Here is a 26,412-nt window from a genome sequence, read left to right on the forward strand (position 1 = left end):
GACAAGTTTTAGTGGTCACAAAAGACGGTCAACTCACAATCACAAAGAGATCATCAGCAAACTTGATGTACAATTACCCGAATGAAAAAGTTATGTCCAGTTAATTATGTGCACTGACATCTGATCAAGATCCTTTGTCAAACAAATAAACAAACAAAAAAGCACCCAGGGTTATAAATAGACAGCTCAGGCAGCCCTAGAGCGTACTGTGGAGCCCAAGGCAGCTTCGTGAAACCATCCTTCCCCAGCCTCTGAAGTGCTAGATTATGGATGTTTACCACCGTGCCTGGTTATCAAGATGTATTCAAAGACATTTTCTCCATGACTGAAAAAAAATACAGAACAATACACAGGAGCATCACACCAATGATGCAAACAGAGAGGGAGAATCAGTTTTCTCCACGGACAAGCTTCTTGACAAGCTATCCAGTCTCAAGTGGTCAATCCTAAACACAAATAAATACAAGCAACACTAAATGGACTCAATATGCTGCACACACATGCATATATGTAACAATACTAATTAAAGAAAAAGAGGTCATCAATCTGAGGGGGCCATGGGGGGAGTTGGAGGAGAAGGAAGAAGAGATAAAAATGGTGTAAATACAGTGCTCATGAAATTATAAAAAAAAATCATTGCAAATAATTCCAATCATATATACAGCTGACATTCTTGGCATTAATTACATAGTCTAACATAAATACACCATTTCCGCGAATGGTCCATAGTAATCTCGGATGGCTTCCAAGCCAGCTTGAAACAAATGAGTTGGCTTTCAGATAGCCAGCAGGAAGTGAAATGTATCCCTTTGATTTCCAATAGAGGCTCAGCTCGCTGCAAAGCAAAGCACCGGATCTGCTGTATGCATGTATGCTTACAGCCATGGGAGACACTAAAAATCTTAGGAGCTGGGTTTGAACAGTTTGTAGCTGGGAGTAATAGCCCAGGTTAATTTCTATTGTAAAGTGAGTCATGGGAACACATTTTAAAATATTCATTCTAGGAGCCAAAGTCCATATGCTTAGCTCCAGTTGATTGTTGTACTTCTCATGAACAAGATGTAAATTAAGATAAGTAAGCCCTGAACTCTTAAAAATAATCTCTCGAACTATAGAATAGAACCAATGTTACAAGGTAGGATGGAAACATGAAATTTGGCAAGTCTTCTGCCCGAAGAGCTTGTGGCATGTTTGAAAACAAAACCAAAATCACAGCCTTGAGTCAGGAGACCTAGATTTACTTCCATAACTGTATTTAACTCTTCTTACTCATGGAGTGCAGCTGGTGGGAAAATGAAATAAAACAATAGGCCCCCTGGCCAAGTGGTAGAATGTCTACCTCAAATGTCCCTCTTAATGAAATTATCCTGAAGAGTACCAAAAAACGTATGGATAAACATCACCCTGCTGACATGAAAGCCAAGATGAAAAGGAGCCCCCAAATGAAGTGAAGATGGGCGTCTTGGGAATTAAGTGTGCAGTTGGGTTTCACTTTTCAGCTTCTATTAAACTACAGATTTGCCAAACCTCTGTTACAGCTTCACAAGGCACAAAGCATCCAGAACAGGAAGTCTAGATCCCACCCACCATGGTGTGACTAGGTGCCTCGAAGACTAGTGTCCTGAGGGCATGATTGACAGAGTGAGGGAAGTGAGGAAACATGCTGGAGCTGTGGGAGAAGGAAGCAGCTGCCTCTTGAGAATTTATAATCATAGACTCTGCGCACACACCTTTAATCCTATCACTCGGGAGGCAGAGATCCATCTAGATCTCTATGAGTTCAAGGCCACACTGGGAACAGAGCCAGGCAGTGGTGGCACACACCTTTAATTCCAGCACTTGAGATCTCATGTCTTTGCTTGGGAAGGACACACGCCTTTAATCCCAGGAAGTGATGGTAGGAAGCAGAAAGGTATATAAGGCATGAGGACCAGGAACTAGAGGCTTTTAAGCAGTTCAATTGAGACCATCAGGGGTGAGGTCTCAGAGGCTTTCAGTCTGAGGATTTGTGGAAACAGGATCTGCTGAGGAGTTGGTGAGGTGAAGTTGGCTTTGGCTTGTCCTGTCTCTCTGATCTTTCAGAATTCACCCCAATGTCTGGCTCTGGGTTTTTCTATTAAGACCTTTTAAGATTCGTGTTACTCACTAGTCTACAGTTTGGAAATCTCAAGCTAGTGTTGTAACATGCACCTAGGATACTAGGCCATCTGTGAGAGGGCAGAGGCAGAGAGGGAGGACTATAAAGAAAATAATAACTGTTTTCACAAACAACATGATTACTCTCCTCTAATAACAGCATAGAGATGGCAGACTCAGTTCTAATCCCTTGAATCAAAACACACAGAATATTCTAACATGAGGTACAGAACAGTGGCATCCATGGTTCAGGTCCACAAAAAGATATACTGTAAAGGAAGCCAGTTCAGTTCGGTCCAGTGTGTGTCTGTAATTCCATGGTCCTTACAAAGTGCCACAGGAAAGCATTTTATCAAGAGAGAAGACATTCAGAGGAGCTCTGTCAGAAATGAAAGCTGCCCAGGAACATTATTCCTTGAAGCAAGGACTTATTGGGGCCAAAGTCAAAGAAAATCCATAATAACAGCGTCCTAACACCTAGTGTGCACTCAACTAGACTGACATGTTGTAAGTAAGAAGAGTACATTGTCTGCTTGTCTAGGCATCACCATACTTGTTAAATTCCCAAGCAGGCTTTGTATGTCTTATTTACCACTGTTCCCAGAAAGAGGAAACAATTGACCTCCTCTGAATAAAATATAAATCTTTATTGAAACAAACTCGTGGTACGATCATCAGAATGTGCCTCATGGTTTGGCATTTAGTCTAAATTTGGTTGAAGAGAACTAGCGACCAATGACAGAGTGTGATGGACGATGAATTCTTAGTTAGATTTGGGGATGGCAACCTAACGTATGTATATCCGTGTTGAGTGATCTCTACTCATTAAAACACAGAGCAGAGAATGTTGGCCCTGGTCAGAACACTCATGACAGTTGGTGTCCTGACACTGGATAAACATCCACATCTCTGATGGCCTAGCTCCAGCTTGGGTTATTGTGGATTAACTCCACAGAGCTGTCTTGTCCCAGGATACTTTTATGCAAACTACCTGTTAACATTATTCAATAGGAACTGAAGTAAGAGCAAAGGAAGAAATTGAACCACAGTGGGAACCAAGTTCACTGCTTCCCTTGAGGTAGTTAAGGTTCCTCCTTGTCTCATTTCATCTTTGGGCCCTCTTTCTTAATCATTGGTTTGCTTTTATACAGCTGTGAACTAGTTACCACACTAGTCATCCTTGACCTGCCATCTAGCTTTTATAAAGAAAAAATCTTTAGGTATTTCAGGTTCTTCCTCAAGTGTTTTCTTGCAAATGTACCAGAAATTAGCACAAAACATAACACAGAGTGCTACACCTTATACATACCATTGCTACATGCTGCATTCTGAGTTTTAAAGAGCATTCGATAGCCATCAAACTAGGTCACTGAATAATGATCTTTCCTTTGACTGACAGAGGACTCCTGGCCCATTGATTTTCATGTCTTAGCCTGCTTTGAACTCTTGATGGACCCTCATTACATTCAGGATCTACCTGCAGTCAACTCTAGCATCAGACTTAGTCTCAACCCATCCTTTTAATTTTATTGCCAACCAGTCTCTTACTCAGTTCTTTCCCAACTAAGCTCTGCTCAGTGTCTCCTGAGCCCATATGGGACACTTTCAGCACCCAGTTGCTCACAGCATTCCCTTGTTTGGCCAATCTTATTCCTCCCATGGGTCTAGCTCTACGCACTTACTAAAGATCTACACTGGTGCTCAGCTCCTTGAGGATTTTCCTTTCAATGGTGTGCGTGCGTGCGTGCGTGCGTGCATGCGTGCATGTGTGTTGCACATGTGTGTGGGGGTACAGGTGCATGAGTGTGAACATATGGATGGAAGCTCAAAATTGATAATGAGTGCCTTCCTTGGTTGCCTCCACTTTTTTGAGCAGAGTTTCTCACTGAACCTGGGGATGGCTATTTCTGGCTAGTCTGACTAACCTGTTTACTCAGGGATCTCCTGTTTCTGCCCTCTGAGTGCTGGGATTACATACAGCTATCACACCTGCCTGGCTTCTATGTGGGTTGTGGGGAGCTAATCTCTGGTCCTCATGCTTGCAGAGCAAGTACTTAATTCATGGAGGTGTCCCTCCAGTGTTTTCCTTTAGCGTTTTAACTTTATCAACATTTAAACCATTTTTTTGTTATTATTCTGTACGTGTGGTGGTTAGAAGACAACTGGGTGGACTTGGTTCTCTCCTCCCATCTTTATGTGGGTTCTGGGGATCAAACTCAGGTCACAAGGTTTGCATAAGTACTTTACTTCTGGGCCATCTTGCCAGCGTTAGTCTTTTCTTTTACTTAATAGTACACATTACTATGAAAGTATTTAGCAGTGAGTTACTTCCTCCCTCAAATGTTCTCTCTCTCTCTCTCTCTCTCTCTCTCTCTCTCTCTCTCTCTCTCTCTCTCTCACACACACACACACACACACACACACACACACACACACACTTCACACTGTATTTTCAGGTTTGTATCCTCAGGACATTCCAGGTGACACCATGTAACAAAAATGTGTAAAGCTGGAGGAAAATGCATTAGAATGTTTTGTCACAACATGACTTTCTGCAAGAGTTTCTAATCTCTTTTTTCTAAACTTTTCTTGCCTCTGATGGCCTGGCCCTAGCCAGTCCCTGTTGAGGGCGGATGCTAGCTAAGCCGTGTGAGCACAAAGAGTCAGCCAGCCTCCTTAGCCTGCATCCAGCCTGCTCTCTGCGGCTTAAACATTCATTACTTATTACTCCTTGTGCCAGTCATTCTTCAGTGCCTGGATTAAATTGTGGAAATTGGGTATTAATGATGCCCGAGGGGAGCAAATTCCAAAATGACATAAGGTTCATTAAATAACACTATGAAAATGCTTTTAAGGAAAAGACTATTGGCGACACGACACTTTAACTCTTTTTAGAGGTGGCATATGTTAGTTTCTACATTAAAGTTTTTTATCCTGGATTTAAAAAAAAATTAACACACTAGGTAAAATTAAGTTAGGATTTATCTTCCTAATTTAGCATTAATGAAATGGGAGGGCTAAACTATTTGAAAATTAAAATGACTAGCGAAACTCTTCTCTTGTCTGTGGGAGAAAAAGGCTCGGTCTCCTGACGCTTTCTACTGTGCTTTAGGCCCAGCATCCTGACTCTGGCAGTTTTCCTATGACCCTGGAGGAGAGCCGTGTTAACTAGGACAAGGCAGCAGGGCCGATGCAGCAAGCGTCGCTCTCAGAACAGAGCTGCGATAGCATGAAGCTGCCTACTAAAGACTGTTCTGAGTTCGTCCCCGCTCAACATCATGAGCAGGTGCACTGTGCACTTACAAAACGAACAACCGAGGGGCATCCATATCTTCATGACGTAAGAGTCTATCATAAGTAAATTCAATCTAAGAAAATAGACACTCAAGATTTTTAAAACTCAAAAACCTCTTACATGTTAAAATGCTGTATTTGTTTTTTCTCTCATACATGGAAACATATACTTATTCAAAATATAATGTGTGTATTTTTTTAATTAAGCTGTTTACTTAACTTTAGCACTAGCTTTGTAGTTTCTGGGAGTCATTTTTCACTTTTCTATTTTTGGGGTGCCCTCCCTCTGTCCACTGGGATAGAATGTTTCCTCTTAAATGAGGGGGATTTCTGGAGGCTCAGGACTCAGCATCTGGAGTCAACCTGTGAAGTATCCAGGACCATGAGTCAGTCCTGCATCATCGTGTCCATCAGACAGCCAAATGACACAAAGACGTCATCGACCAAATGAGACTCCTACACCTACTATCATCCCATTCACACATTTGGTGGCTTTCCCATTCATTCAAATGCACTGACTCCAGGAAATGCATATGATGACGTATGACAGGAAGCCTGAGATCCATGAGGCCGACTAAGTCAGGAGCCCAAAGTCTGGCTGGTGGGAAGAGCAGGGACACCTGTGAGAGGACAATAGACCCCCCCAGCTACGGGACGTGGGTCTTGTAGGAGGGGCTCATTCATGAGGGGCTCATTCATTTCATCTAAGAAGAAAATTGAGATTACGTAGGAGTGGCTGTTAAAAAACATTCCCAATTTAATCCTCAAAGAATGAGTGAGCTTTGATGAGTACGGAAAAGAAAAAACACAATAATACAGAGGTGTCTGTAGGCAAACAAGGCAATGCTACCACACTTCACGACGAGAGATGTGCATGTAAGGTCAGACAGAGGTGGTTACAGATGAGCCCTGAATAGGAGCTCAGTGAAGACATGCAAGAGACAAATAAGCTATTATTAATTTACTGGGGAAACAAAGAGAAGAAAGATAATGAGTCCATAAACCTTGTGGTGAAGTGTAGACATATCTACCATTCCTTGTTTCTTTTAATAATAACAGTGAGCATAATGGGACTATTCTATTGACTACTTTCTTTAATGGAGGTGGAGAGAGACCAGCCACTTGCCTGAGTCCTAACAGATCTGCAGGTGAGACTGAGGGTGTGCAGTGCCTCCCACGTCATGTACAACTGGTGATAGCTGTGACTGTCACTGTCATTGACATGTCTATCCTGTGATCCTATTATCTGTGATAACAGCCCTCCGATGGCAGGACATACACCTTTCATACTCACTGATGGATGGCCATAGTTAGTTTAGTGCCTGGTAGATAAGATATTCACCAAATGGTTTCAAGCCATAGTCCTTTATTGATGGTATGAGATTTTGAGTTTATCTTCCTAACTCTGTAGTTCTAGATCGTAAACTGATTTACTTGGTACTTTGACTAATCCATAGCGCCCCCGCCCTCCCCAGGGAGCTACTGATACATTAACTGCCAGACTGGGGGAAAGCCTCATTATCCCACTTGTTCCTTTCACTGGACCATGAAACTCTGTTCTTTGGGCACTAGACTAATTTCTCTAATTCATCATTACATAAATCTTGAGTGTTGCTATAGAGATTGTACATCCTTTTCCCTCTCTTTGCAGCTAGTATTAGCTCAATATTGGAACTGACCAGGATGAATACTCAAGGCAAGGAATGAGAAGATAACTATAACATGATTGTACATCAAAGGGCATTTCATAATCTCTGGGCTCACACAACAGAAGCCTAAGGCATGCTTCCTGATGGATGACCTACACCATGGCTGCAAAGTACATCTTCATCTTTTTAAACAGGGCAGACTGTGTAAATATATTTGGCTTTAATTTGAATACACTTGAAACACAAAATTAGGGGTGCCAGCTCCTCCTTTGTAATAAGTACTTTTTACCAGAATAAACAAGCTTAAGTAAATAAGATGCTCTCTGTGTTCATGATTCATAGCAACAAAAGAATCTTTAATTACTATATTCCAGTTCCCCAAGCAGATTTTACATCTTTCTTGTGCTGTGCCTGCAATGCTGGGCAACAGTTACATCCTGACCAAATCTTCCTTCAAAAAATGATTTTGACAACATAAAACTAAGCCAGATGGCTCCCGAAAGCAAAGACTTTACAAACAGTACCTGGTCTATCAATCCTCCCATGATGCTAAATACTGCTAAGGCTGTAGAACAACCCTTTCATCCATTTTTCCCAATGGTTTTATAATCGTTACCATCTTCATACCTGTTCGGGCTGTCTGGTCATTATAAAGAAGCTGCGCATGCGTATTGTACCTTCGAAACACAAGGCTTACCGATGCACCGAGAGCCATCTGTGGAGGTTACGAAGCCACGTGGACAGACACAAAAATAGCTTCCCACGGTGTTGGAACAGTCACCGGTTTCACAGACCCCAGGAACCACACTGCACTCATCGATGTCTAATCAAGGGGAGATAATTGAGAAAGGCCTTCATTAAACAAAAGGATTTAAAAACTATGAGAGCACTCATGGTTGATTAGGTCAGATCATGTAACCCTGAAGATACTCTTGTTTCAGGCCCTAAGGAATTTCTCACACATATCTATGGGAACTGACTTGGAAGTAGCCTCCCAGGACAGCAAAACAAGGCCAACTAAAGCAAAACTCTATATAAGCCCTTTCCCCTCAGATGCAACTTAAATTGCAAATAAGATTTCAACGTCTTAGTTCTGAATTATCCTTCTGGAGCCCTTCAAAAAAGCACATATACAATTACCTTTTAAATATGGAATAATTAAATACAAACATAGCTAATTTTAACAACCATCATCGAAACTAACAGAGGGTATCGGATTATTTTTTTCCTATTTGGCTTTAGGATATGCTGATGGTAGGTGCATTTGGATGTGGGTACATTTGACATTCTGGGAATAACTTCAATTTGAAACAATGTACAGCTGTGGCAAAGAGACAGCGTGAGAGGTGCCTGGCAGGACCCACTTTTCCTACTGCTACTCTTTGTGGGTATCCCCTGCTTAATCCCGGGAATGGACTGCTTCCTTTCGCGGCGGGGTCTGCTTTTTCTTAAATTGATCTAAAGCAAGAGAGTCTCTATAAGCTTTCCGGTACTTCCCTTTTTAATCCCATGAGCAGAGAGAGGTAGAAAGTCAAACAAAACTTCAGTTAGGCACACTAGGAGCTGAATGTTAATCCCTTTTACAAAGGAAATGCGCCCTGGGAGAAAACCCAGGCAGGGATACCCAACTGCTGGCATTGTTAGCAAAGACAATTGCATTGGTGTAGTAAAGACCACTGAATAGAGGAAGCAATTATAAAAGTCGTAAACATAATTACTTAAAATCAAAGTAAATGGGAACTTTTTGTTTCTTTTATGTTCTTGTCCTCTTGTGCTGTATACATTCTTTTGAGAATGTCTCAATTTGCAAGACAGGGAAAATAACTGCATTTTAATTATAAATGAGAGGGAAAACATTTGCACTCCATAATTATACCTCTCCCCCTGAGCTCCAGGGATCACTGCAAAAGAAGGGGTAGAAAGACTGTCAGGGGTAGTGAACTTTCATGGTCAAGCAGGATTCCCTGGGTCTGGCAGTACACAGAAAGTTCCCATGAACTCACAGGGGCTGTAACAGCATGCGCACAGCATGCCCTAAGCCAAAGCTAGCCCAAATCCCAGCATGCAGAAGGGAGGCAGACATTAGGGCCCACCCTTAGCTGAGGAGTGGTTGAAGACTGATGGTGGCCAGAGGAGGGGGAGCCAGCTTTCCTTAGGGATGTGGTCCCTGAGAAGCTAGCCTGAGTAGCAGGTCCTACCTACATCAGTACACACATGGGCAGCACAAAGGAGACTCAGTGTTAAAAACAGAGCAGCTGAAGGGGGGGGGGGGGCGTGGGAGTAGTGAGGGAGAAAGAGAAAGAGCTAGAGGGGAGATAATGGGGACATTTGATCAGACACATCACAGACAGCTGTGAGATTCTCAAACAATCAGAAAGCAATTAAAACTATGAAATGGAAAATATAAGAAATAAACGATTCAAAGTTTTAAACAAAAACACATAAAGTCACCCATCTCTTTTAGATATCCCTCTATTGATGCACTCATTACTTTTTGCCCATTCATTCCGACTAATCATCAGGTTTAATGAGCTGCATCACGAAGCAACCATTAGATTTTTTTTTTTTTAAATCTCCTTTGTATATTCTTCAAAAAGAAGGTGGACATTCAGACGTCCTCTAAACTATTATCTTCATTTGAGATTCAACAGCTGCTGACGGACAGAGGCACAAATCCACACCTACCAATCCCCCTGGGAGATCAGAATTCTAACACAAATTGCCTACACAAATGAGGAGCAAATGTGTGATGTGGTAACAGCACTCCCATCAGCCTTCATCCAGCAAAATGAAACCATGTGTGCAAATTAGGACCTGTTGCATCCTGTGCGGCCATCTTCATGCACACGGTGCTTTCGTACAATGGAGAGCAGCACAGAGATGAAGCAGGAACAGTTAGACCGCAAACAACAAGTATCACCATAAATGGCCTCCTCCCAAGGAAGACAGAACAGAGAACAGCATGATGTGGAGCAGGCGGCACAAATGGAAGACTGAACATGCATCCTGTTCTCTTCATTGTCCAAAACAGCAACAGTCCAAGAGTTTGGGTAGTTTAGAATTAATGAAAATTCTCAAATATTATAAGATCTCATGGCCTTCATTTGAATACTAACTTTTATTTGTAAGTATTTCCTAATAAAGGATCATTTTTTTTTTTTTTTGTCCAAAACTGAAATGTGAAAGATGTTTGACATTTGGTGGGGGGCAGGTATTTTTGAAATATCTGGATATAGAAATACATGCTGTTTCCTGTTGTGATACAACACAGGCCAAAAAAAGAACAACTTGGGGCAAAAAGTTGTTTGTTTCATTTTACAGCTTATAGTCCATCACTGAGGGAAGACAAGGCAGGAACTCAAGGAAGGAACCCGGAGACAGGCACTGGAGCAGAGGCCATGGAATAGTGTGGTGATGCAATATTACAAAAATATCTCTTCCATTCAAAGAAAAGAGACTGGAACTTTTGCTGGAGCTCATAGTCAAACTTAATATACCTTCAGGTCACTTGAGATTTAAGACTGCTATCTTACTGTGTACTCAAACAGTTTGCTTAACTTACTTTTAAGAGGACAATGTAACAGCCATACTTACATGCCTTGGGTTTCCTATGCAATCAACTTTTACAACCTAAGCTAATGCATAGCTGTAACCTTAAATTATATACTCTTCAATACCCTTGACCCAAATAATGTGTGTGCACCATTTGCTGAAAGCAGCAAACACAGAAGCTGAAAGCAATTTTCTAAAATCTAACATATAAAGTTGAAAGCAAGCATCTATGGATATTGGCTTGTAAATGATGCTTGTTATCTGGGTCAGCTGGGATCAATGGTAGCCAGTGACTTAATCCCCTCTAAAACTCAATTATAGATTTCTGTAAAGTATCCTCTTCCTTCCCCATGTGATGCTTCCTGTACAGTTCAATAAAGACAGAGCAAAGCCCCATGTGAGGGACAGACACAGATACTACAGGCAGACACAGGGACAGACACAGGCACAGATCCAGACTCATACAACAGACAGACAGGAGACAGGAGACACCGGGAGCATGAGGTGGAGGATCCAAGTCTGGATGCACACTTGGTTAAATGACTCCAAAGTGGGCTGCTTTTCTTCCCTTAGTTCAACATCAGTGTATCGTTGGGGACTCAGAGATGAGCCTTCTCCCCATGGCTTGCTCAGTGTGCCTTTTTCTACCACCTTGAAACGCCTGCCCAAGGATAGTACCACCCACAGTGGGCAGGATTCTCTCACATCAATCAACTAAGAAAATGCCCCACTGACTTGCTCATAGGCCATTCCTCAAATGCAGTGTCCTCTTCCTGGTTGACTCTAATTTTGTTAAGTTGATAAAAAAAAAAAAAAAAAAAAAAAAACCTAAGCAGCATACCATGACATTGAGTTTTTAGGTTTTCTATGAAAACATTCATTTTACAAAATCTCTGTGTATTTAGAATGAGATAGAAACCTTAAAAGGTTAAGTTCAAAATAGATACATGCCACAAACAGTGTCAGGAGGCTGAGGGTTCTGTATAAAGAAAATGATTTTTTTCCCCAAATAGCCTTAGGCAAGTTACTCTTCAAATTGTAAGAATTAAAGAGATAGGTTTAAACAAAACAATACAAAAGTAACAACAAACAAACAGAAACATGATGGTCCAGACATTTTGCATTTCGCCTGGTATTTAATCATCTAATAAAATTTAGCATTGACATTTATGTTCAGTGGACTACATGCACATAGCTCTCTTACTCATTTGTTTCTTCAGGACCCTATGTTAGAATCAGATTTGAAAGGAGGCCCTATATCAATGAACATCACATACTGCCTTAGTATAGACAAGCGTATCTAAGGGTGCCAGGTCTATTCAAAGGAAAAAGGAAAGCCTTTTCTGCATGTCTATTATGCTTCTTCCCCCACATCGTCTTGAACATTTTGAATTTTTAAATTGTGCTCGCTTTGGTTTTCAGAATAAAAGCCAAAGCTCTAAAGATGATGCTCCAGGATTCGGCTTCTGTTCTACCAACTGCGCCTTTTACCTCCACGTTTCCCGGATGTCCTTGCTCATGCAAGTCCCAGCCTTCATCTGTGCTATTTCAGACTCACTCACACCCTTCTACTTCCTGGTACTTAGTAGCGTTTCATGAAGAAACAATATTGCAGGATGCCTGAATTTAGGCAAGAAGAAGGAGGAGGAGAAGGAGAAGAAGAAGGAAGGAGGAGGAGGAGGAGGAGGAGGAGGAGGAGGAGGAGGAGGAGGAGAAGGAGAAGGAGGAGAAGGAGGAGGAGAAGGAGAAGAAGAAAACAGTCAATAAGAAATCAGGACAGAAGAACAGAACTCTGTCACTGGGAAGAAATGGCAGACATATACCTTGATTTATAAGATAGATGGTGTAGAATGATGGAGGGAGGGTGGAACATGAGGAAGGTTAGGTTTGAGAGAAGTAGACTCATGATCCACCCTAAGTTCCAGATGCGTCCTTTCACGGTTTGTCATTAACTGTGCAGCTTGGATTAGATGGAACAAATGGATGGGATTTCAAAAGGTGAAATAAACAGGGCTGAATTTAAAGAGGTGTTGAAAACCATCAACACCTCAGGGAAACTGCTGAGGAGAAGAGATGGAAGTCCAGGAATAAAAGAGCAGGATCTGAGAGGATCTGAGAGGACGGGGACCAGGGGCGAGAAGAGGGGCCTGGAAGACATAAGGGGCACTGGAGTGTACATGGAGTTGATGAGTCTGAACACAGGGCTTAAAGGAGGGGGGAGAGGGTCTAGAGAAAACATCTGATGGATTTCTGATTGCGAAGCCACATAAGCTTGTATTCTTGTGGGTCTTACTCTTAGCAGGATATGGTGCTAACTAAGTGAGCAGAGTGATCACAGACAGCACTGCTTTCTAAGAACACTGCCCGAGGAGATGCTCTGTTGTAACAGGGACATGGCATCCTCAAAAGCCCGCCATGAGCACCTGCTCCAGAAAACGTAGCGTGAATAAAACACGTGTTTTTTGTTTATAAAATACTGCTAGGATACTTCCTACCCACCAGTGCCAATAACCTGTGTACATTGGGTACAACCTTTTCTTGTTATATTCTTGTTTTTGTTATATACTGAGCTTCTATTTATTAAGGTACATTGGTGGACTGAAGGAAAAATCCATGAGCTGGGATGTGATGTACAGCCAATTGCTATATATTTCAGTCCGAATAGGGCAATGACAGAGTGTGATAAAATGAATTCTAAATGGAAAACTCCTGCTTGGTTTCTCCTTCTTAGGTTTTTAGGGGACAACATATACGAACTGCACTGAGTTTCGTAGTAGATGAGGGGCTTAACTGAGAAAAACTTCACATACTTTACACTTCACACATTCACCTTATAAAATCCTACTGGATTTTTCTAAATATAGTGCAGGGGCTACATGACCATCACTGTAACTTATTTTTATGACACCTTTACCCCTTCCCAGCCAATTCCACTCCACTATTAATCATTCCTCATGGCCTCCTGTAAGGCCCAGGTAATCATTAATACAGACTCTGTCTTAAGACAACTGACTGCTTTACACAGCCCATGCAAATGAGATCAGAAAGTATGCAGTCTTCGGGGAAATGTGGCTTCCACGTAGTTTGACATTTGCTAGGCTGCTCCATGCTGTGGTGTTTCAGCATTTTGTTCCTTTGAGTTGCTGGATGCAGTATGCAACTTATCATCCATTGTGGGCATGTGGGTGATTTACGCTTGGGTGCTAGAGGACACAAAGCTGTCATTAACATAAAGTCTAATGAGTCATGAAGATCAACTGTCTTCAAAGCGGCAATCATCCTTTAGACTTCCACTAACAGTGTATGAGCACTCCAGTTTCTCCACATCGTTACCTACATTTATTATTCTCCTTTTTTGTTTGTTGCAGTGGTTTTTTTTTTTGGGGGGGGGTTGCATTTTTTTTTTTTTAAGTAGAGCTGGAGTGTTATCACACTGCATTTCTCTAAGGATATCCTGCTGGTATTTTCATGTTGTGCTCATCAACCTTTTCTGTATCATGTGTAAAATGTATTTAATGCCTTTGCCCACTTCAAAAACTGGACATTTTATTATTGAGTTTTGTGGCAGCTTGTGAGAATGGCTTCTATAGGCTCATATGTTAGAGTACTTGGTACTCTGTTAGTGGAACCCTTTGGAAAAGATTAGGAGGTGTGGTCTTCTAGGAGGAGGTGTGTCATTGGGTGGGCTTTGAGGCATCATTCCCAGCATGCTCTCCACCTTCTGCTTGCACATCAGCAATATTAAGCCTTCCAACTTATAAAAGTACAATGTATTTCCATTTATTTAGATCTTAATTGACTTCAGTGATATTTATAGTTTTCAGAATGCTAATCTTTTGATTCCATTTCCATTTCTTTCTTTCTGATCTTATTAATTAATGGAATTCTTTTAATTTTGCTTTCAGGATGCTCACTGTCAATGTATAGAAAATTTGTTTGTATATTGGTCCCGAACTGCAGCAATGCTAAAGCAATATACCAGCTCTAATATCTTTTTAGAGTTCACTGCAGCCTCTTTAGGGGATACCTCCTTTCATTTAGGTGGTAGTTAATGTTAATCTGCTAAGCACATCATCCACAAAACAGACACAGTAGTCCTCCTGTTGAGGCCGGGTGTGCCCTGCTCTTACTGTGTAAAGTGGTGGTTTTCAGTTTGTGACTCATCCTGAAACACTCATCTCACAAGCAGCTCCTGACTACATTTTGAGGATGGGAAATTACTGTGAGCCCGGGTACATTCACACACACACACACACACACACACACACACACACACACACACACTACCTGTCCAGTACCACCCATGCAGCAGAGACTGATACATGACTTACTATTGCCACCTAGATAAATCATCATGATAAATTGAGACTGCACCGCCACATGAGCATACTAAAACCATATCATGGAGAGCAGGGTCAAGAACTTATCCAATACATTGGACTCATGAAAGGGTAAAACTCTCACCTGGACCCCATAAAGAGGTAAATACCCACACTAAGATGGTGACATCAGTCACCTCTTCAACCCCTGACCTGTCGTCATGTGTGTACATCAAGGAGCAACAGGCAGAGAACTCCCCGTTCAGCTAGACCCCATTATGGCTGCAACCTACCCTGCTGGCTTCTGCTCATCCTCTTGTTCACACCTCTGGATGTGCTGCTCATCTACCTGTCTGTCTGTTCTGCCTATTGACCAGGTCTTGCCCTTTTACCTGTAGTTGGTTTGGGTTTTTTAATCTTATCAACACATACTCTGCATTTTTATCAGCCTACTTCTTAAACCTCTTAAAACTGTTCCATAGCCTCTTTATCTTGTTTTCATTTTGTATCCCATGTAAATACATGTGCATACACATACACATGCACACACAAACACACACACAAGTGTGACGCATGATCTCTAAGAGTTAATGTTAGTAACTAAAAATGGAATAAAGGAATGTGTTCCTCTTAATCATATTACAAAGGAAATAAGAATAATCAGGCAGATTGTTGCCTCTGGAACATCTATACTTTGTAAACTTATTGTTACTCAATAAATTTTGATACATGGAAAGCCACAGGTGTATTTGTCTATGATTCTGGCATGGCTGACTGACAACACCACACTTACACACGGCTCCATGTTCTGTGATTTCAGTTGGCTACGCTCAAACAGTCCAAAAATATTAAATGGAAGACAGAACATCGTGTACATTCTGAGTGGTGTGATAAAAGTTTTCATCTTACTTAGGTTTCAAACATCCCCTTTACTGAGCACATCCACACTGTATACATTCTCCTGAACTGCCCCCTTGACGCTCTCCTCTGTTTTCAAGAACCCTCTAAGTTTCTTAATATTGTGCTAACATGAGTACTGCACCTAACTATCATGCCTCATGTGTAAGTTAAACTTCACAACAAACATGTATGCATGTACTTAAATGTGTATAGGAAAAACACTATATAAGCATATGTAAAGAGATAGCTGGTTAACCAGTTAGTAAGACAGAAATAGACATATACTAACTATATCTTCTGGCATCCACAGGATTTCTGGGATGTGTCCTTTGAAGTCAAGGAACGACTGTTGTAGTTTTCTTCTGCTGTTCTAGTTAATGTCCTTGGCTACTTTTCTTACCTAATTGCCCTGGCTACAGCCTCTACTACAACTGAGCAGAAATGCAAGTGGATTCCCCCACCCCCTGCTGTTGGGGAAAGATTCTTTTGGCATCTAAGAAGATGTCAGCTGTAACTTTACACAGATGTTCTTGATCAAGGTGGGGAAACTCCTTTCAATAAATTCCTAATTTGTAGATCTTTTTGATCAGGAAGTGACACTAGAGATTTTGGTTTCTGTTGTTTTTTTTTATGTTTTCCTGCATCTTCTGTGGTGATCACGATCTTAATCTACTCTCATATACTACATGGATTTATGTGAAGATGCTGGGCCAACCTTGCATTCTTGGGACAGATCTTCACTGATGGTGATGTGTAACTGCTGATCCATGGAGGAAGATCTTATAACGGAAAATAGAACATAATTATTTTTACACAGGGCCTTTTTCTTTTCCTTATTTCAACATTTTTAAACAATGGAGACTTTTTAAACTTAAATTCCTGTTTTGCTAGGAGAAATCCCACCAGAATTCTTACTAGATATTTTGAAGTCTTTGACATTTTTTTCATGCCATTCCATGCTAAAGTCAGCTTTCTAAATTTATCTATTTAGGATAGAATCCTACTCATTACATTGTTACTATAACAATAAAAGATGGCACATTGATTTCTCAAAACCATCCAGCTAGTTAGCATGAAATTACTTTCTCTTACATATACTGTATTTATGAGACATTTGGAAAAACACAATCCCTATTAAAGACAGGAAATTCAGTTACATGGTTTCTAAATGATCACTGTTGTACCTTTAGCTCTAATTCACAGATAATAGCTTTAGTTATCAATATATCATCTATGTTTTGTGGAAAAGGGTTAAAAGAGATGAGTGTTTAAACAAACACAGAGACTTTAGTTTCTTCATGCTGAGCTTTCTTAAAAGGCAAAATATTTCAGGCAATTTTTTGGATAAAAATAATAACTGAAATGATACTACATTTAACAAGCCTTCTAGTTCATTTCTTTAAACAATGAAAACAATCAATTAGACACATGTTATTTATTCACAAACTCAAGAAGTTACTGCTGATTAAAAGTCTTTGATTTGTCACATACCAAGAACTAATTATGCACGGTCTGTAACTGCCAGGAATTTGCAATCTGCTAAGAAGATGGATATAAAACAAAGCAGAAGATGATTGAGTGCCCTGGAAGACAACATGTTATAGTAGTTTTCTAATTCAATGCAGTTGTGAAGCTCAGAACAAGTACTTGAAGTCATAGTATCTGAAAAGGGACCTTAAAGAATGTGAGAAAGCCATCACCTGTATAGGAAGAAACAAGAGGGTTTTTCCCAGCTAGGGAACAGAGAGAGCCAAAGTATGAAGGGAGCTTCTTGGGTGAGGAATGAAGTTTCCTGTGAGCTGAGGTTATTTATCTAGAAGATAAAACCAGAAAGTAAAGAAAAAGACCTAGAATACTTTGCTGTCTGTGTTTTGTAGCAAAGAGAGGCAACTAGAAAGTGGGGTAGAGGCTGACCAGAGGTCCACTGCTGGTGAAGGAGACATTCCAGTGCTGGTAAGGATGGGACAGAGTTCCTAGTGTGGACAGGGGCAGTATAGATCATCAAGCTTTAGGTAATGAGATCAGGACAAAGGCAAGATTGCCCTGCACATAAGAAGGAAGGGTAAGAGAAAGACACAGCAAATTTCATTAGTGATCTGGAATTAATAAACCAGTAAAGCAAGATAGAATGATGTTTTAAGGGAAACAATGCCCTCTTCATGAACACTTTGAGTTACAGTATCTTGAAACAGTTGAACTTTGGGAGGTGATTGTCAGCCAAGGACATAGGAGGATAAAGCCAATGAGATAGATAAAATCAGTGGGATGGAAGTTAGAAAGCAGAGAAAGGAGGACACAATAGAGGCAAGATGATAAAGAGGTTCTGCTAAGTCCTATATCAAAGCCTGTAAAGAAACAACTCAATGGCACACCCCTCAAGTCCCCTGCTGCTTTGAGAGCCTCCTTCATCTTTCCTGCTTTCTAAATTAAAAACTGTAGCTTTTGCTTTGCTTCCTCCTTATTCCCTTACTGGCATGAACACAGAGTTTGAGCATGAGACAGTGTTTCAGCTTGACTTGTGATGACCATTGAATGTTCAACATTGATTGATGGCTCTGAGTCATGCACACCTGGGCTGAGAAATGCTTCATTGTTCTTAAGATGTACATTCCTGGGTTATCAAATCTTAAATCCAATATAATAATAAGTACCACACTCAGGGAAATGGACTGAAAATGCTACCATACATGGCTAGCCTTTAAAATGGAAATGGATAGACAAATGACTCAGTGGGTAATGTACTTCCACATAAGCATGAGGGTCTGTGCTCAGATTTCCAGTACCCATTTAAATAAGAGGACACAAAAGAAAAAGGCTGTCAAACTATATCAAGATAAGGCAGGAAAGTCCTTCAAAATTCTTGCTTGATGGAAGAGTCTGCCAGATATTCTAGGTCTGTAGGCCAAAGATTGGATGCCCCAATGTTATAGAGAAACTTTGGGTGACTGTCCAGGTAGCTAGGTGACTCTGTTGTTTCTATATTTTTGGAAGCTGCTTGCAATTCACTTTGTTTATTCAGGTAATATTATATTCTTCTGAGGTCTTTGATGGAGTTGAAGACTAAATAGTTATAATTATATTTTTTCTTGATTATTACAGAAAGTAAATTAAGTACAAAACTTTGGATAGATAGAATAAATAATGGAGCATTTTCTTTGAAATTACCAAATACAAATGGACTAGATATTGTAAATGTAATTCTTACCTGATAATTGTTCTTACTGTATATAGTTTTACTATGTTAGAGTTAAAACTGTTTCCTTTTTTATTTAGACAAAAAGAGGGAAATGTTGTGAGATATTTGATTACACTGTGTGAAGATATGTCACTGTGATTGGTTTAATAAAAAGCTGAATGGCCAGAAGCTCAGCAGGATTTTATGGGCAAAGAGGATGGTGGGAGGAAGAAGGGTGGAGTTGTGAGGAGATGCCAGAGGATACAGTACAAGTAGCAGGGACTTCACAAAGTAAAGGCAACTGAGCAATGTAAAAGATGGTAGATTAAAAGATATGGGTTAATTTGAGTTATAAGAACTAGTTTGAAACAAGCCTAAGATATCATCTGAGCTTTCATAATTAATAAGAAATCTCCATGTCATGATTTGAGAGCTGGCTAGTGGGACAGAGGCTCACTACAAATAGTGGTCAGTGTTGGTGCATGCATTTCCACATAAAACTTGAGAGATGTAAAAAAAAAAAAAAATAGAGCCAAACACAGTTTCCTACTCTTACAGTCATTTATATCGGCCTTGGTACAGAGATGTATCTCCTGGCCACTGTCTATGGGCTTGAGCTGCCATGAACTAAGATGCATGGTAGGTTAAGATTTTGCTCATGCAGACAGAAAGGATTACAGATATGCAGTAAAATGGATTCAGATGGAAAAAAAACTTCTCAACAGGTTACAGTGTGTTTAACAATGTGTATAGACATAAGGGGGAAAAAGTATAGACAGTCATAAAAATAAATAAATAGTTTAAAAATAATAAAAATTTCTAAAAAAAGAGTAAAGTAATAATAATAAGCCACATAGAGATTGGAAATACACAGGGAGTCTGGATCCTGTATATTATTCTGTTATTTCTGAATTTTTTGATTGTTGATAAGCAAACAACAGCTGCTGGGAGACATGGGATTGTGAAAGAGACTGCTGAAATAAACTAGTCTAGAAACTTTAAGAATGCCTTAATCTTAAAATGGAACTCATAAAAAATGCAATGCTTTGGGGAAGAGATTATGCTTTTGTTTCCACAGGAAATGAAAGGCTGCGGATTCATTCGATCATGGTTCATAGAGATCAGATTTGATTGGGAAAGAACCTCTGAAATATTCTGGTTACAGACATAAAGAAATAAATCAAAAATAATGTCAAGACAGGTGACATATATTTTACTCGCTCAAACATAAAACAAAAAATCATCCTTGGCTGGCTTGTGTACAACACACAGTCTATACTTGTGTTAATGCAGATATGCACGTTATCTTTGAAAGTTTATGTGTTTTCAAAGCAAGGGGACCAGACACCAATGAAAACAAGAAGCCCAGGCATCCAGCCTTTCAGAGTGCCTCTGTTGCAGTTTTCTCAGAGTTCTTCATCTAGAACAGCTTCAAGGCTGCTGATTGAGATGGTCCTGTCTCAAAGTCTATTCTAGCCAGGACTTGACCATTATCCTGAATTTCTCAGGGTCCCCCACAGATACCAGCTCCCCCAAACAGCAGGAAACAGTTTAGAGAACACTATGCCCACATTCCCAAGATGTAGGATGGTTGGTTTTAGTTCATTCAGTGGGTTATGCATATTTGTCATTGCTTAGGGGGAGTTAGTTACAAGTTGTTATTGGTAATGTTCAGGAAAAGAGCTGAACAAAGGAGATTAGATTCAGAATCTTGTCCTAAAAAGAAAAAGGGGGATAGAGAAATGATAGAATAAAAGGGTAGATTATTGCATCTATTTTTAACCTAAAAAAGCGACTATTAGTCTTAAAAATTATACATTGATATGAATTTCTATATATTGATACAAATTTAAGGTTGTTTTTGTTATACTGTATATATGTTTCTACTTTTGTTTAAGGTATTACTGCATATTGATACAAATTTAAGGTTATTTTGTTAGAACATACTGTATATACATTTCTACTCCTGTTTAAGGTATTTTACCTATGCAGGTTATTTTAAAATGTAATGTAAATTTCTAGTCCTTGAAAGTTATTATTAGAAACTATTTAGGATAATGAAGAAAAACAGGTTAGTAGTTAATCATCTCACAATCAAAGTCGTATGTTTTCAAGGTCAAACAGAGATATAGTTTAGATAGACAGTGTCTTCAAACACTTCAGAGTTCTACAGAATATGGCACTTAATATGTTTAATAACCTTTTATGAAATAGATTGCTCCTGGCAGCACCAATCTACTTCAAAAAATGATGATGGGCATCAAAGAACATCCATATGGAGTTTGCTTCCATTGTGGCAAAGCTAGACACTAGGCAAGAAACTGCTCTCGCCTTGACTGCTGACAGTATGCTATACAAACTAGACAAGCAGGACACACAGGAAAGTTACTGGTGAACTTTGCCAAGACAATCCTTCAAAATTCCTGCTTTATAAAACAGTCTGTCAGGTATTCTAGACCTGTAGGCTGAAGATTGGATGCTCCACCGTTGTAGAGGAACTTTGGGTGACTGTCCAAGTAGCCAGATGTCTCTGTCATTTCTCTAATTTTGGAAGTTGCCTGCAATGCACTTTGTTTATTCAGGTAATATTATATCCTTCTGAGGTCTTTGATGGAGTTGAAGACTACATATTGTTAAATTTTTCCTTAGTTATGATAGAAGATAAATTAGGTACAAAACTTTAGACTCACCAAGATAGGATAAATAATGGAGTATTTTCTTTGAAATTGCCAAATACAAATGAACTGGACATTGTAAATGTAATTCTTACCTGATAATTGTTCTTATTGTATATAGTTTTACTATGTTAGAGCTAAAACCGTTTCCTTTTTATTTAGACAAAAAGAGGGAAATGTTGTGAGATTTTTGATTACACTGTGTAAAGATATGTCACTATGATTGCTTTAATAAAAAGATGAACAGCCAATAGCTAAGTAGAATTTTATGGGCAGAGAGGATGCTGAGAAGAAGAGCAGAGTCCTGAGGAGATGCCAGAGGATGCAGAACAAGCAGCATGGGCTTTCCAATGTAAAGGTAACTGAGCAATGTAAAAGGAGGTAGAGTAAATGATATGAGTTAATTTAATTATAAGCCTAAAGCTAGCTATCGGCCAAGATTTCACAATTAGTAATAAGTCTTCATGTCATTATTTGTGAGCTGGTGGCCTAAAGAAAAATCCACCTCCAAATGTGCTCAGGAGTCACATGCACAAACTGTTGGATATGTAGATCTTGATTTCCACTCAAGCACAGTAAGCACTATGTATGCCCCCCTGTCCAATTCCAAACATGTAGTACTGACAGAAACCATGTGAAGACAAAAGGGTATATGAGATAAACATTTTCCTAGACCTGCAATAGCATATCAAAGTGATGAGTTGAGCTGAGACCAAGGACTTGCTAAATTTCTTCTCTGGAAGGTAGCAGTGGCGACCAAAAGAACAGGACTATACCTGTGAACAGGATGGTATGATAGTGTGAGAGCAGAAATAGTGCCTGGTGGAAGGAGATCTCAGAAAGAAATGGACCAACAGGATCTCCCTCTGAAAGTGAGAGATGAACAAATAGGTAAGCAGGCCAACAATACCTGAGCTGGAGGAAAAGACTAGGTAAGAGCAAAGTAAGTAAATGTGTCTGAAATAAATGTGAGGGAACAAATGAGGCCTGGGAATATAAACAGAGAAGAAGCTGGATGACCACAAATTCCAAAATCCTATATAAAAAAGTTGGAGAGTGATAGCAGTTGCTGGAAGATGAAAGGGAAGGGCATTCTCCTAGGATGTAGAGAACACTAGGGACTGTGTGGAAAGTGCCATAGTCTACAGCTTGACATCAATATCTTATGTTGTTTCAGGGCTATGCTGCAATATCAGTCTATCTATCTATCTATCTATCTATCTATCTATCTATCTATCTATCAATCATCTATCTAACTATAACATCATCTATCTATCTATCTAATCTATTTATCATCTGTCTGTCTATCTATCTATCATCTACTTATCTAATTATATCATCATCATCATCACCATTTCTCTCTCTCTCTCTCTAATTTCTTGACCCCTCTTTTCTATTGCTGTCAGCCTATGAAAGTGCTTTTAAAATGATCTTTGTATGTTAACATAAATGGATGCTAGTGGAGCTTTTTTTACAAAGAGTTTTGTGTCCACCCACTATGAATAATAGCATTTGTGCAATGTAATAAATGGTTCCCTGTTGGCCTGAAATCAGTGTTGCATTTTCCTGGACACCAGTTTGGAGTAATTCAGGCATAAAGAACTGGCAGCAAGAGGCAATGCCATTATGATGTTTTGTGGCATTGTGAGAACACCCAGGAAACTATTTCCACTTCAAAATACATAAAAGTCACTAAAAACATAGTTAAGCAACATGAACTTTAGTTTTTGGTATATATTCCAAAATTATTTCCTTGGAGAGTACAGCCACTTATCAATAGTGGTTAACTGCCTCCTCCTTTTCCCCCTGAACCAATGTTTTGCTCAGGGTGAAATATTTTGTTATCCTTTGTTAATCCAAACTTAATACACATGGGAAACAACATTACATTTAGAACATGGACTTCTAAGATAAACCAAACCAATTATAATTTATAACTTTGAAATACTGATGACTCAACATGGTGAAATCATATATGTGTAGAACAGCACCTCTAACAGCAGAATGGAGCCCTATTAAATTCTCTTCCAACATCTTTTTTGATTTTTATTCCCACTATCAGCTCTGGAGATCAAACAGAGCCCAACACCTGCTTAGTAAGCATTCTGCCACAGATCCCTATTCCCAGCAGACTCTCAATAATTCTTTGCTCCAACTCTCTCCACCTTTCACCATTTCCTTTAAATTTTCAAGGAAAAGAAGATGAATTGAATGCCTCCCTTTAAGGTTGGATTAAAAACTAAAATTTCACAAATGTGAAAGTCAGGAAATTCCAAAGTTAAATTTACTGTAACCATTTGGACTTGGCAAAGTTCCAGGAATTCAGTACTTTGCACTCCTGTTCTCATTAGTAAGCAGTACGTAAAACTTTGATATTTAAAAAGCATTTTGGCAATATACTGTCAGAAAACTAAAGAAGTTGATCATTTCTCCTTAAGAGAATACATTTAAGAGTAATTTATTTTTATCTTCCATATAAATGGTCTCAAGTAAAATTGGACCTAGTTCTGCATTCCACTGTAGCAGTATGACATCATGAGTGTTAAGCTCCCTCTGTGCTTTTCATACAGTCTAGAAAGAAAATGAATTTAATGAAATCTCTATGCTCACTCACTAATATACATAGTACATAGGATGCCTACAAAGAAATATGACCTTCAAATTGGTAGAACTGTATTTTCTTAGTTGTGCTTGATTTTGAAAATTCTCCTAACAGGTTATGTTGTTTAAAGTCTGGTTTACTTTTTAACGCAGTGGTGCATGGCTGGAGAGGCAGGCTGGAACAAGAGAACTTGCCCCAAATGAGCAAGGCCCTGTTTTCAATCTCCAGCACTTCAGAAAAGCAGCTGTTCATTTATTGTATGATATAAACACTGTCTGTATACATATGGGAGCGGATTGTGTAACTGAATATACTAGTATGGAAGGGCCACTCTTCAAGGTCACTCTATAGTACAGTGCATACTTTGACCTTCATAGAGAAGTGGTAGAATCACAAAAATTGCTGGAGTCATTTTCTAGCATTTTCTGTGGAAAAGGACAAAAATCAAAATGGCTGACTCTGTGGCCCACTAGTTGCACAGAGGATCTTCAACAGCCTCTCACTCTAACTATCCTGATGTAGACACACCCATCCTGCATTCTTGGATGACCACCTTCTGCTGCAGGAAACGATCCTTGGTGGCTTACCCATAAGGAATGCATCTGGACTTCATTTTCACAGAACTTAAACACTGCACAGACTTCAGTGAGTCTGAATCACCTTCACGGTGAAGGTTCCCTGTTCCTTCTATCACTCTCCCCAAAATACGCACCTCTCAGTGTCCTCTTAAAAACCTCAGGTGTGCCCCAGTCTCTGCTTGACAATGGCCCCTACCCAGGATGACACAAAACAGGGTATGTTTGTGAGCCACACTTTATTCCTTCACACTCTCAGATCTTGGCTCAAAGAGCTGCATCTTAGTGACTTTTATAATTACTAATATAAAACGTTATGACATCACTACTTGATAAACACTCTGCTTTGTTTTTTTTCTGAGGATTTGATTGGGTTTAGTTCCATAGGTTTCCTTGCCTCTCATCTCCCCTTTGACTCTAACACAGTGTAGTGGTATTGTGTTCCCCAAAATATTGTGCACCCTAATAAACTTATCTGGGGTCAGAAAATAGAACAGCCACTAAATACAGAGGCCAGAAAATGGTGGCACTCACACCTTTAATCCTAGCATTTCAGAGGCAGAAATCTATCTGGATCTCTGTGAGTTCAAGGCCACATTGGAAATAGCCAGGCATGGTGACTCACGCCTTTAATCCCAGGGAGTGATGGTAGAAAGCAGAAAGGTATATAAGGCGTGAGGACCAGAAACTAGAAGCTTTTGGCTGGTTAAGCTTTTAGGCTTTGAGCAGCACAGTTCAGCTGAGATTCATTTGGATAAGGACTCAGAGGCTTCCAGTGTGAGGAAACAGGATCAGCTGAGGAACTGGTGAGGTGAGTTAGCTGTGGCTTGTTCTGCTCCTCTGAACTTCCAGCATTCACCGCAATAACTGGCCTCGGGTTTGATTTTATTAATAAGCCCTGTTAAGATTCATGTTGCAACACAGCGTTCACAGGAGCAAGGATTCGTATCTCCTTGGTTCCAGTCTCTATCCTTGTGGTCTGCAACGGTGGTTCTCAACCCTCCTTATGCTGCAAAACTTTAATACAGTTCCTCATGATGTGGTGACCCCCGACCATAAAATTACTTCATTGTTACTTCATAACTGCAACTATGCTACTGTTATGAACCGTAATGTAAATATCTGACATGCAGGATACCTGATACTCTGTCGTGACCCACAGGTTGAGAACCAATAGTCTAGAAGACCAGTAATCACTTAAAAATTACACTCCTGAATGAATGATTCTGGCATTAGTGTCCATTTTGGTGGAGGGCATAAGGCTTACTGCACCTTCTATTTTGAGGAAACTCAAAATTGAGCTCGCTACCTTCTCACCAACACCACCAGGAAAACCTCTCCTGTCTATCCATTATAACTATTTAAGGGGAGAGTAAGTGCCATTTGCCTGTGACATCTGTCACTCCAGGTATTTGAAGACACTCAACTACAAGAACCCTGAGCATTAATTACCTTACCATTTTTTCCATCGTTTATAAAAGGAGGTGAGCACACACGAGCACTGTTGAAACACCACTGGGTTGTAGCAGTTGATC

The 26,412-nt window shown here is 40.0% G+C and overlaps 1 protein-coding gene across 1 annotated transcript in view; it reads right to left on the minus strand.

Moving 5' to 3' along the window:
• Positions 1-26,412, minus strand: part of Fbn2 (fibrillin 2) — a 211,793-nt gene that overhangs the window by 110,948 nt on the left and 74,433 nt on the right. Inside the window, 1 exon segment of the mRNA XM_028891611.2 lies at positions 7,777-7,902. Coding sequence (XP_028747444.1) covers positions 7,777-7,902 — 126 coding nt within the window.

This window comes from Peromyscus leucopus, chromosome 19 (genome assembly GCF_004664715.2).
Source record: "Peromyscus leucopus breed LL Stock chromosome 19, UCI_PerLeu_2.1, whole genome shotgun sequence".
Lineage (NCBI taxonomy): Eukaryota > Metazoa > Chordata > Mammalia > Rodentia > Cricetidae > Peromyscus > Peromyscus leucopus.